Here is a 12,414-nt window from a genome sequence, read left to right on the forward strand (position 1 = left end):
GTTAGAAGATCGAATAATAACTATATCATAATATTCAATTAATTTAGTTTAAAAAAATTCCAAATCAGATTGTTTTGAATTTATTTTTGTATTAAATGATGGGTCATGTATAGAAATTATTATTTTTACTTAATTATTTTAGGTAAATTGTAAAACTACATAGGCAATATAAGGAAATTTTGAGAAAAAAAAAATTTAATTAAATGTTTTATTCGATTGGAGGAGGTAAGAAGAGTATTTATTTATTTTTTATTTTTTCATTTTTCTTTTTTTTGTCCTTATTTGTCTTTTCATATAATTTGACAAAGTCTATTAATAATTAAAAAAAGTTGGAGGTCCAAATATCAAATTTGGAGGTCCAACTAGAATCACCCATTTATAATTTCAATTTATCTAGTTTGAATTATTTGATTTTAACTCCAATTTGATCAAAATTGGATAACTTAACTTTCTAAATAAATAACTTCTTAAAGACAACGATTTATACTCAAAATTGTAACATACAAATTTGGCCCAAAATTACACGTTCTTGTTTTCTCACCAATATGTTAGTAGAAATGTGGAGTTATATGTTGATCTTTCCCCTACCAAGTAAGAATTAATTTGACATTATGCAACAGATGTGATAACCATATACTCGTTGGTTATTTCTTTATTTTTTTTTTGTTGAACAATCATCAATTACAATTCATAATCTAAATACATACAATATTTTGTTTAACTAATTGAATGTACAAGGCACTATATGCACATGAAGCATTTTCGCGTAATATTAAAATTATAAAACAATATGCACCAAACTGAAAAACCATATGGTTTGCGTTAAACTTCCCTCAATTTCTATACATGTTACTAGGCGTGGATGAGCCTCCTTGGAAAAACTCCATAAAGCGCACAACCAACGTTTAAAGGGAGGGGTGTATGCAAGTATGCAACTGTGCAACGTTGTGAAATGTAGAGCGTACTAGACCACCAATTTTCCGGTCTTTTCATTGCTTTTGTAACTTTGCACTCTCTGTGTATGTCTGGCTTTTTCATGCTTTCGGTTTCTCAATTTCCTGCCAAACTAACCAGTCACTTTCTTCTAAACTCTTCTTCCTCTTCTCAGGCTCATAATTTTTCGTGTTCTTCTCCATTATCTTCCATTTATTGCGATCACTCTTTTTCTTCATTTTAAATCATTACATTCTTTTTGTGGCTAAGTATCTTCGCTAACTGTTATAAATAGGCCTCAACTCTCTTGCTTCATGGGGTCGCGAATTCTGGGGTCTATAAGATTGTAAAGGTAAGTCCTTTATCTTATTTAGCTATACGAAGTTGCTTATGTTATTGATTGTGATGCTTGCTTCGATCTTCATGAATATGTACGTTCTGCTAAAAAACACTGAGGAAGGAAAAAGAAAAAGTGTCAAACTTTGAATTTTTCTGGTTTTATGTGTTCTTCATTTGGAATCCGAAATTGGCTTTGACTTCTGAATTAAGTTTACTAATTTAATTATATTTTCTGGCTTTGTTGATGTGGGTTTCTGTTTTTATGTACAAAGGATAAGACTTTTAGCGTATATAATTAACTTGAATTTCTTAGGTATTTGTTGATTTAATTAGCACCAACTTAACACTTAAGTATCAACTTCCTAGAATTTGCCTATTTAGTGTTAATTTTTATGGTGAATGTCAATTTTCTTGAACATTACTAACAGAATTAGACTTGAGGTTCCTTTGGAATGATTGTTCTTGGTTATCCTTTCTGGGGTTTGACGAAGTGCGCTTCATTTAGTAAAGTTTTCTTTGTTTGCGGACTTTCTGTGTACTTTTTGTCCTTTATATTCTTTTGGACCTATTCTTAGTATTTTGAATTCCTTGGCTTTATTCTGTAGTATCTATGACTATGGAGCTTGTCAAGCTTACCTGTAGTGTAGACTGAGGTTTTGTTCCTCTTGAACAGGGGTCATCTTGGATTTAGTCGGTTAGCTTCTGTTCTTGGTCATACGATGGACGAACAAAGTCTTGTTGCTGCAAACCAAAGCCATGGGGGTTTCACTTATTTTCTGAGGAAATGCTTGTTTAGTGTAATGTCTGTTGGCCCCATTCCTGCTCACATCGCGTTCATCATGGATGGGAACCGAAGGTATGCAAAGAGACGGAACTTACCAGTTGGGGAAGGCCACAAAGCTGGATACTGGTCTCTCATGTCCCTTCTTAGGTACTGCTGGGAAATGGGAGTGAAGTATGTTACTGTCTATGCCTTCAGCATTGACAATTTCAAGAGACCGCCGGACGAGGTGCAAATTCTAATGGACCTTTTGCAGGAGAAGATTGAAGGCTTGCTTGACAAAAGGAGTTATCTGAACCAAGCTGGTGTTAGGGTATGCTTCATTGGTGACTTGAAGCTTCTGAGCGAGCCTGTCAGGGTTGCTGCTGAAAATGCAATGAAGGCGACTGCCGATAACTCCACTGCTACGCTTTTGATCTGTGTGGCCTATACTTCGACTGATGAGATTGTCCACGCTGTCGAAGAATCCTGCAAGGAGAAATTAATGAATGAAATTCAAGTACCTAATGGAAGAAAGGTTAGCAATGGTGTGATTCATGGAGTCGAAGAGGGAGGGAAGGTTAATGGTGTGACTGAGACTGATGTTCACAAACCCTGCAACAACAATTTGGATGGAGAATTAGGTACTGGTGCAGTTTCCAATGGTAAGATCGAAAGAGTTGAAAAGGTGAAAAAGGAAAATGGAACAGTTAATCATGTAGTTGCAAGCAATGGTCTTGTTGAAGAAGTTGAAGAGCAGCAGCAGAAAATACCTCAAGTAAAGCTGGTTGATGTTGAGAAGCACATGTACATGGCAGTGGCACCTGATCCCGACATTATGATCCGAACTTCTGGCGAGACCCGGCTGAGCAACTTCCTTCTTTGGCAAAGTAGTAACTGCCCATTGTACTCCCCGGCTGCGCTGTGGCCAGACCTGGGTTTATGGCAATTGGTTTGGGCAGTTCTCAACTTCCAGCGCAACCACTACTATTTGGAGAAGAAAAAGAAGCAGGTATAACATTCTCAATGCCACTGTGCTCCTCCATAGATCCACAGGATCATGATTAAATTCCGGGATGGGCTGTATTGTCAACCTAAATTTATGGCCTAATATGCATGCTATGTATTATGTTGTTTCTGTTGTTTTATGTAATCTATACATCCTAAATAACCATCTTAGTTTCTGTTGCCAAGTTCATAATGTATGTGACGTCTTTGCCTCCAATTTGGTTATTCAAGTACTCCCACCGTTAAAACTGTCTGTCAATTTAGCTAAAAGGCGTGATAATGCAATAGTAAGCTTGTGCTCTTCAACTTGAATTGGTCGATGATCGATTTAGCATCTCTGAGGATCAAGACCCATCTTGCTAGTAAAAAATGTCCATGCCAATAAGGCAATAATCAAAGCTTCGTATTTGGCATGGTTTTTTTGTGCGCTAGAACTCTAATTGGAACTCAAATCGGAAAGCTTGTGCTTCAGATGCTCAACCACTGTCTCAGTTGGGCTGAGCCGCTGAGGCTTGGGTACTTGACCCATCATCTGCAAAGAAATTTGGGTACCACAACCAAAACCTATTTTCCTTCAATTTTTACTGCAGAATGTGACTCCTAACAGTCATCAAAGACAACCCTACACGCTGAAAATTTATTCTTCTTCATTTGTCTTTGATCAAAAATATGGTCCCCAAATGCCATTACCATTCTATAGTACTCCATATCCATTCTGTTTTTCCTGTACAATGAATTCCCCTAATTCATCTAAAACATAAAAAAGAGGCACAACGCGACCATGAATACAGCAAGACAAGATATTGAGACAAAAACTGTAAATAGTCCTAGAGTTTAACAACCATATAATCAACTTTAGCAGCTGAGATATAATCCCTGTTCTGCCCTACTCAGAAGAACAAAGACAGAAGGACTTCAGTAGAAGAATGGACTTACTTTACTTCATTATTGTAATCACTTGGTTACAATTCATGGCGGGCTACAGCTTTTTGAAAATGAAGTAACAACCGCATCAACTTTTCTTTTATAAACATGAGCACTTTTTCTGATAATCAACCTAACCTCTCTCTGGATGGTCAAGATGAAAGCCCCAAAGTCTGGTTAACGAGTACATTCGATGACAGATGGTATCATGTTTGACGAAGTAAAACCTTTCATATTGAGACAAAAATGCTGGAAAAGATAGCCCCTGGTACAAGGCAATAGGATTTGGCTATTACTAGATAGCAACAGATTGATACGAAACAATAACAGAGACTAAAATTAAGTGGTCCAAGTTCATTGTGCCATTGGTATCTGATTAATTGCCATCAATTTTCATCCACTAAATTAACAGTAAAGTCACCACCCACCAACTACAATTGATACTATAAAGATTGCTAAACCTTAACTAGACTATCTATCCCATTATGGCTCTCTCTGTGGTTCATGTTCTACTTCTTGCCCTCCTCTTAGCTAAAGCCACCTCTACCTCCCACCACCACCACCACCACCACCACCATCATCATCACCACGAAAAACTCAAGTCCCTCCACTTTGCACTCTTTCAACATGAGACCATTAACAAAACCGGATACATTGTAGTTAATGGCGTAGCCGGAACAGTTGTTAGTCAAACCACAACGCCTTTCGGCACCCTGTTTGCTTTCCAGGATCCGATGACTGTCACAGCCAATCGATCTTCAAAGGTAGCTGGGATAGCTCAAGGAACTTCCATCACTTCCAGCTTGGATGGGCTTGAGAGCATTTCAATTGCTAAGATAACCTTGCGGTTGAAGCACTACAGTGGTTCGATTTCCATTGTTGGAGGCACACATAATATCAAGCCTGCTGATCATCCTGTTGTCGGAGGCACCGGTGATTTCAAGCTTGTGCAGGGCTATGTGACATCATCTCCGGTCAATCTCATGGGCTTAACTGTTACCTACAAGATTGCATTCCACCTTTACTGGCCTCCATATGCAACTCAAGCTTCTTAATCCTAGAGGGTCATTCAGTATAGTGTTTATTTGTATCTGCACTTTTGCAGTTTTGCTGTAACATTTTAAGACTTGAATATGAAAAATCTTAGGTGAGTGATTAGATCATCGCGATTAAATCTAAAGAAAACAATAACAAAAGTTAATCTCTTAAGATTAATCTTTGAATCAATCTGGTTTCATAAGTAAATACAGAAATTTCAAGATACAGCTTACAAACCACGTCCACGGTCATAATACCACTCGAAAAGCTTGAACAAGGTGCAAGCATTTACAGAAAAAAGTGTAATGGTAAGATTAGATGGGGTATTAACTTTCACGTATACCTGATCAAGAATTCAACACTACGTTGACACTACTAATCAAAGAATCAAATACTATGAAGCAACCAGGGAAAACTTCACAGGATATTGCATTGGCCGCAGCATTCTGATCCCCAATCAAGACCGAGGCTTGTGCAGACGAGGTCTATTGCAGAAAATCCGCCCATTGGCCCTCACAAATGCAGCTATAGCCACACTTAGACCAGCCCACATAAATGAGAAGAACAAGTGCCGTAGATCGTACCTAACTGCAAATTATTGATAGACAGAATCATCATTTACTTGCAGAGTTGCAGAGATGCCTAAAATGCAATATTGTCTAGAAAACGAACCCACTACAAACCAACATTATTCCAGTCCCATCACTTGAGTGGTGATATTATCTAAAGCTAACTTAGTCACAAGATTTACTGTTTGTACTTACCTTGCCTCAATGACAAAGTCGCAAAAAAGAATCCAGTCAAAACGAATGACAAAGCCAGTGGAAATGACTGCAAAATGAAATAATGTGAGTTAAGAGACTGATAAAGGTCAAGAGTAGGTATTAAAAAACAATTTAAGTTTGCTCTTTATCCAAAAATAAATCATGTAATAGTGAGATTAGAGAAATCCTAAAAATCAGAATTTAATGGACATCTAAATTTTACTCACAGCAACAGCCTCAAGTCCTTTCTTTTGAGATGGTGCTGTCATATCTTTGCTGACCGAGACAATGTAATGTCCTTGCAGGAGGTCAATTGCATCCTTTAGGATTTCCACCAAAAGATGAAATTGTCAGCACATTAAAGTTGCAGATATTTACTTCATATAAAAAGATGCATGACATGTGAGTGATGTCACTCATATATGGATGGGAAAAGTTTTGGATATTATAAAGGAAAGAAATGGCAGTGAAAATTTTCACACACCAAAAAAAAAAAAAAAAAAAAAAAAAAAAAAAGGGGAGAGATAATTTCAAAGGAAGCAGACCTACCTGTTTAGTTCCATCACAGAAGTTATTGTAGTAATAGCGTAGAAGGGCATTGATCCCATCCTTGACCATTCCTTGCATTGTCCGCTGGCCACATCTAAGATCCAGCCAAATTGAACAAACTTAATACTAAGAAGACTAGGAATTAGATTTTCCTATCCTACTCTTACGTCAATACTCTAATCCTTGTACCAGCAAACATATATGCTACATGTGAAAGATAAACAAGTTCCCAAGTGCAGAGTAGATCCATGGGAGTGTACCTTACAAAATCCCCTTTCAAAGCAGGAGTGCCAGAATATTGAATGCTTACATCATCCCCATGATCAGCCCACACTGGAAAACAGAAAGCATTAGAAGTAATACATGCACATCTGCAGACATGGTAGGCATTCTAACTGTAATAGAGAGAGAGAGAGAGAGAGAGAGAGAGAGAGACGGGACTCACAAATTTTAAAGCATTCATCTAAATTGGGGTGTGAGCTAATAGTTTCTTCAGCAGCAAAAATGCCAAGCCTCCTAAGTTGGCATTCCAACATATTGCGGCCTATCATACTCTGCAGCCATGATACTTTCAGGGAACAAATGATGCAGAAAAAGGTATATGACTAGAACAATCAACAGTACTGGGTAAAAACAAAAAAAACAAAAGAGTAGTAGTTTGGCTTAGGCAGCTAAAAAATGTGGTTATTTAGTGATCAGATTATTTTCTGAACTCCAAAATAACAAACATTATTAAGAACCTTAAGATAATTTGTTCTTACCTGGGTAACATTTGTACGATCTAAGCAATCAATGCAATTGGTCCTTACAACTCCTAATTGCTCCTTCATTTTCTCACCATTTTCATTCAACAAAAGATACCTACATTTCAATCATAGAAAATACGCGAAAGAAGAGGTAAGATTACATCCTCATATCGTTAGTCATTAAGCATGTAAATGAGTTATGATAAATACATCTTCACACATATGCATGGCTGCATGGGAGTAGAAAATAACAGAATGTTTGTGTCTAAATATTGAAAGAACTAGGTTTAGTTTATTTCATCAACCATCACTTTCGGAAAGTAGTTCTAGAACGTTTTCCTAGTAACTCTGAGGACTTTATATGGTTTTTTCACTTCATCAACTGTCAGGAATAAGAAAGAAAACTCGGCAAAAACTACCCTCAAACAGGTTAAATTAGATAGCAATTCTGTTCTGGGTGTTAGCTTGATATGTAGTTGGGGTGTTAGCTTCATATGTAGTTGGCTCTTCAGCTGACAATTCAATCCAAGAGGTCCTGGGTTCAAAATCGCTTCCTAGTTTCTCAGTTACTAGTTAAGTGCAGGAGGAGATGCACAGTGCATTATATGTTCATGACTTCAGTGTGCAAGAGCAAGACTGGAGGAGGTTGTTAACTTGAAATACATTGTTATTTCAACACTTGGTAATTACAGTCATAGTTTGTCACATACCTCGCATCTATGTTAAATTCACATCAAATATGAAATTTTTAATACCCGCAGAAAAACTGGTGTCTAGGACAAAAATATTTAAGCTGAACTAACCCTCAAAAAGTCAAAGGACTTTTGGAGCAGCAAATAACTAATGAAACAATAAGTACTTTGATACATTTATCGAGTTAGTCAGTTAGATATTGATTACCAGGTGATGGAAAACATACCCATTTCTGTCGAGAAAATCTACTATTTGTTCATAAAGGATAGAGAGGCGCTCAAAATGGACGTGTCCACAGATATGATGAAAATCGAAGTGCCAATATCTACAATATTCAGCAGGTATCACCATGAGACAGATCTATTTTGACAGCTAGATAAAGAAAAAGGCTTAAAAAGGATGGCATGAAAGAAATTCTACCTGAGATCATCACTAACGATATGCTGCATTGCATTTGCAAATTTTTCACTCAAGCGTCCTTCACCTCCATGCTGGCAAGATAATAAACTATCAGGAGAAATAATACCCAAAGTTGTATGCTTATATATGATCTATAAACACATATATGCATATGCATGGATATAATTGCCTCCACGTGTATATTGCATAAGTGTGCATATATATCATGTATTATCAGATATTCCACAAAATTTGGCAAAGAAAGTGCGCACCGTGTTGACAAGATCAACAGCTAACACTGCCCCATACTTTTTTCTTAAATCCAGAAAATGCCTCTCTGCCACTCGCGGCTGCATAACATACAGTGAACTAGAAGTCAAATGGAGAGAAAATGCTAGAGATCAAGAATAATAGATAAGAGCTAATTGTCAACTCACAGCTTCCTCAAGTCGCACAATTTCGAACTTAGGCTTATATGTCAAATCAACAATTTGATCCCAAAGCAATGGAATTGAACCCCTAACCTGTAAAAAACAATTACAGCCGTAAACATGAAGGATTACACAAATGTGTAAAGGAAAAACTTGTGGGGAAGAAAGCATCTTTGATCAGAACCAAATCAAAAATTTTGCAAACATGCACTTGTAAGCCTGCTCAAAGATCCTGGCAATCCTTTATCTTGGCAGTCTTGAAACACTTTAGTTAATATTAACCATTAAATCTTTAATGTCCAACAGGGTAGAATTGAGAATCATGATGCATGTTCTAGTCATTTTTAATCAGTCTATAATGGTCAGAAGAGCCAAACAAGCCATTTGACAGGTGATACTCGGGAAATTGCATCTTGGTCCTCATGGTGAGCATTAGTAGTATTCCTTGTATCTCCAAAATCTAAAAGTCATAGTTCCCATCAAAAAGAAAGTTTTGGAGGGGCCAGTGTGTTTGTTAGCGGCAGATAAATATCACATTTCAATTGAATAGGTAAAATAATATATCTCACCACATGCATGGAAAAAAAGATGAAACCTACCAAAAGTTTTGCATTTTGATACGGAGTAATGTAGGTACCTACTACCTTCTATCTCATTTGGGGAATGGTTCAAACTTCCAACTCTTTTATTTTCCTCATGTCAAGGTAAAACTAAAAGGAGCAATTAATGTTGTTGAAACTTGCAAGAACTACCTACCTATACACGTTCAAATTAGCCAAAATTCTTATGACAGTAATTTTCAAATGATCTCAATTCTTATCGCTACTTTTAGCATTAAGGACAAATTTATCAGTGAAAAAAAAGGAGACCACACAGACATAAAATCCACAACACAATTACATATGCACAATTAGGCATACATTTTACCTGGACAAATGATGCAGTAAACCCATTCAAGTGCATAATCTGCTCCGTTTCCACAAAATTCGCCACATAGCCATCAGGATCAGCTCCTCTTCTCCACATCCGAGTACCTTCCAAGAAATGCAAATTATATTCGACTAGGTTGACAAAAACCTATACATCCCAAGTTTTAGCATACATATAAGCCTGTTGGATATCCATATCCATAGATCCACACCATAAACCACTGGCTTTTGTACTTCCTAGTTCCTACTATTGCAACTGAGTCAAGTTCAGCAGATCATTCTCAAGGTATTCAAGTACTTTCTAATAGTACAATTTGACCATCCTATTTCAGTTTTCTGGTTAAGGTAGTCCTTTCATAGCTCAAAAACTTTAAGACCATGCTAAAGCAATATTTGAAATAGCCTACAGCATATACTTTTCCTAGTAGATATTGTGTTATTTAAAGTCAAATATATTACAACTAGACTTACCATTTCGCCTAGTGCATCTCCTAGCAATCAGAGTAACATCGACAATATCTTTTCCAATGGCTGCTTGAAAATGATGAAAGCCTGAAGATCAATTAAGGAGAACCCACAACTGAACAAAAAACAGTTTAAAAATTCAACAACAGCACACACAAAGGAACTAAACAGCATGATGCGTGTATATGTAATATGTCTTGGCGCATCTGTGTGTGTATATATGCAGGCACATGAGTGAACAGCTGAAAGTTGAAAGAAAAAACGACAGAAGGATACTGCCTTGAACAATAGGAAGTAGGTATGGATCAAGCTGCAAACAAAGACCATAAAGATGATCAGCAGTGACTAAATTGAGAAGTAAAAGTTCTGCAAGAAAATGAGCATCTAACAGTAAAAACTTCATGATAATCTATCCCCACCTTGTTATCAATGAGGTTCTCCAACATATAGTTGTTCCAAAGAAATCTAGGCTCTGCCTGTGGCATAACATTGGATGTGAGATTGAATCTTAGGACCAAACATACATACAGATATGTAAAATCATCGGTCAGACATAAACAAGGACTTACCTGTCTCCAAAGAGGAAGCGATTTAGATTCGCCGCCTAAATCATTCAATCGTTGCGAACTGCAATATACAAAGATTTTATTCGTCTTTCTCATGGGGGGACTGGGGGGTTCAACTTAATTTGGAAAACAATTCACCTCAGTGTTAGATTGGCCTCGTATGAGAAGTACAGACCAGGAGTCCTCTCTGCTATATTTAGCAGCGCAGAAAACTCGGTCTCCATCTTTTTCTGCCAAAGAGGTACAAGATTATTGTAGTAGCCACTCTCCAATATTTAAAAAAAGAAAAAAGAAAAAAGAAAACTCAGTACGCACACCCATATAAGGGAGAGTAAAAAGCAAAGGGGGTCTAGGGCAACGCAACAAGAAATGTACCTGTTCTGCAGGGGAGTTCCTTAAAGAATGGTCACAGGGAAAAACCTTAAATGACGAAACTTTATAGATAGGATGCCCCAAGTAAGAACCAACAGATTGCCGTTCCGTTATAACCATCAAATATGACCCTATAAAGCAAAATGATACAACAGCATCAAACAAATCCCAATACCAGAAATCTTCTATCCTACTTAAACATTATGACTTATTTGCAACTAAAGCATCACAATTCTTCCGAGTGGGATTCGAATTAACGTTACCTGCTACAAGCTTGAGCACCCCAACCACACCGAAAATAGTCCGAATTTTCGGAACCCGAACAGAGCTGGATTCCGGAAGCTTCTCTACATATTTAGAAACACAAAAACAGTAAAAGGTCTAATCACAATTGATCAAACTATAAATCGAAAAAACCCACCAATGAGACTCATGGACCCATCGACCCGACTGACGGCCAAAGACGAGCCGTTGGATCCATCAGTGGGCTCGATCACATACTGATCCGGAAACTCCCACAGCCGCATTCGGGTGTAAAGCTTCGGCCGCCCAGCTTCGGCTTTCTCCTCCGTCATAGTTATCCCACAGTAAATTTCACCCCCACCCCCTGCAAAATTAACCCTCACATTTACAAAAACCAAACCTATCAATTCGAAATGGTTTGAGTTAAGAGTGGAGAAGGAACCTGTTTCAGAATTGAGATTCACGATCCAATCTCTCTCTTTTTTTTCCGTGTGAAAAGTGAAAAGTGAAAAGTGATGGGAGGGAGCAAAAAGGCTGAAGCTTTTGGGAGAATTGACGAAGTAAAAAAGGGAGTAAGGCCGCGTGGCTATAGATACGCATAAGCCGGAAATGGACCGTGTCTCAAACTTAACCGAAATTTTGGGCGGAAAACTCCCAACTGATTTTTGATCACGGAATAATATGGAGGAGGAGAAGCAAAAGCGTGAAGATGATGACGTGGCCGTCTTGGTGTGGAATCAAGGCCGTTGGATCTGAATACTGAGTGGGGTCAACTAGTTACGGTTAGTGATTTTTTTGTTTTTTTTGCTGGATCAGGTAGCTTTTGTAAACCATGGAAACGTGGGATTCACGTTCTACATATTTTTTACTGAATTTATTTGTTTATTTTTTTAGATCGAATTATTGAATTTATTTGCTCAAATAAAAATTTATGTTTTGATGTTCTGTACTTCTGTGGATATAATGGCTGTAATTTCACAATAACAATGTCTATATTGGTTTTTCAGCTACTTAGGTAGAAAATTGCTCTCTATTCGACGTATTTTATTGTGTGAAATAGACAAGGTCGATCATACTACCAGTTACATTAACTTGATGAAGATTACCCTCTATTCCACGTATATTTTGGCAGGGAAGCATAGTTGATCATACCATTGGTAACTTTTCACATAGCTTGGATTATGTCTGATGCTTCATCAAATGCATTATTGCATCCCTTAGTATCTTTTTTTTTCTTACCAAAAAAAAAAAGCCC

General features: G+C 37.3%; 3 protein-coding genes across 3 annotated transcripts; 2 read left to right on the forward strand and 1 right to left on the reverse strand.

Annotated features, from left to right (window-relative positions):
* The first annotated feature begins 1,065 nt into the window (after positions 1–1,065).
* On the forward strand, positions 1,066–3,216 carry LOC133715526 (dehydrodolichyl diphosphate synthase 6-like). The gene is made up of 2 exons (XM_062142047.1): positions 1,066–1,285; positions 1,946–3,216. Exon 2 carries the CDS (start codon positions 1,992–1,994, stop codon positions 3,048–3,050), a length of 1,059 nt encoding a protein of 352 aa, XP_061998031.1. The 5' UTR covers positions 1,066–1,285; positions 1,946–1,991; the 3' UTR covers positions 3,051–3,216.
* A 1,201-nt stretch (positions 3,217–4,417) lies between these two features.
* Positions 4,418–5,127, forward strand: LOC133715534 (dirigent protein 23-like). Its single transcript, XM_062142062.1, has one exon. The coding sequence runs from the start codon at positions 4,450–4,452 to the stop codon at positions 5,017–5,019; it is 570 nt and encodes a 189-aa protein (XP_061998046.1). The 5' UTR covers positions 4,418–4,449; the 3' UTR covers positions 5,020–5,127.
* A 13-nt stretch (positions 5,128–5,140) lies between these two features.
* On the reverse strand, positions 5,141–11,829 carry LOC133715508 (phosphoinositide phosphatase SAC6). The gene is made up of 21 exons (XM_062142025.1): positions 11,602–11,829; positions 11,338–11,523; positions 11,180–11,263; positions 10,920–11,047; positions 10,683–10,774; positions 10,548–10,605; positions 10,398–10,454; positions 10,255–10,288; positions 9,985–10,065; positions 9,512–9,618; positions 8,591–8,677; positions 8,426–8,503; positions 8,175–8,245; positions 7,981–8,079; positions 7,077–7,176; positions 6,761–6,869; positions 6,576–6,648; positions 6,316–6,409; positions 5,994–6,086; positions 5,767–5,833; positions 5,141–5,590 (listed from the first exon to the last, which is right to left on the reverse strand). The coding sequence occupies exons 2-21, from the start codon at positions 11,489–11,491 to the stop codon at positions 5,460–5,462; spliced, it is 1,797 nt and encodes a 598-aa protein (XP_061998009.1). The 5' UTR covers positions 11,492–11,523; positions 11,602–11,829; the 3' UTR covers positions 5,141–5,459.
* Positions 11,830–12,414: the final 585 nt, after the last annotated feature.

The sequence above is a fragment of the Rosa rugosa genome, chromosome 1, assembly GCF_958449725.1.
Source record: "Rosa rugosa chromosome 1, drRosRugo1.1, whole genome shotgun sequence".
In the NCBI taxonomy this organism is placed as follows: domain Eukaryota; kingdom Viridiplantae; phylum Streptophyta; class Magnoliopsida; order Rosales; family Rosaceae; genus Rosa; species Rosa rugosa.

Excerpts from the sequence above, each read along its gene's own strand:
- LOC133715526 (XM_062142047.1), top strand. The coding sequence starts at position 1,992 with ATGGACGAACAAAGTCTTGTTGCTGCAAACCAAAGCCATGGGGGTTTC.
- LOC133715534 (XM_062142062.1), top strand. The coding sequence starts at position 4,450 with ATGGCTCTCTCTGTGGTTCATGTTCTACTTCTTGCCCTCCTCTTAGCT.
- LOC133715508 (XM_062142025.1), bottom strand. The coding sequence starts at position 11,491 with ATGACGGAGGAGAAAGCCGAAGCTGGGCGGCCGAAGCTTTACACCCGA. Across the intron at positions 11,048-11,179 it reads GGTGCTCAAGCTTGTAGCAG|GGTCATATTTGATGGTTATA; the intron begins GTAACGTTAATT and ends TTTGCTTTATAG. Across the intron at positions 6,649-6,760 it reads AGATGAATGCTTTAAAATTT|TGTGGGCTGATCATGGGGAT; the intron begins GTGAGTCCCGTC and ends TCTGTTTTCCAG.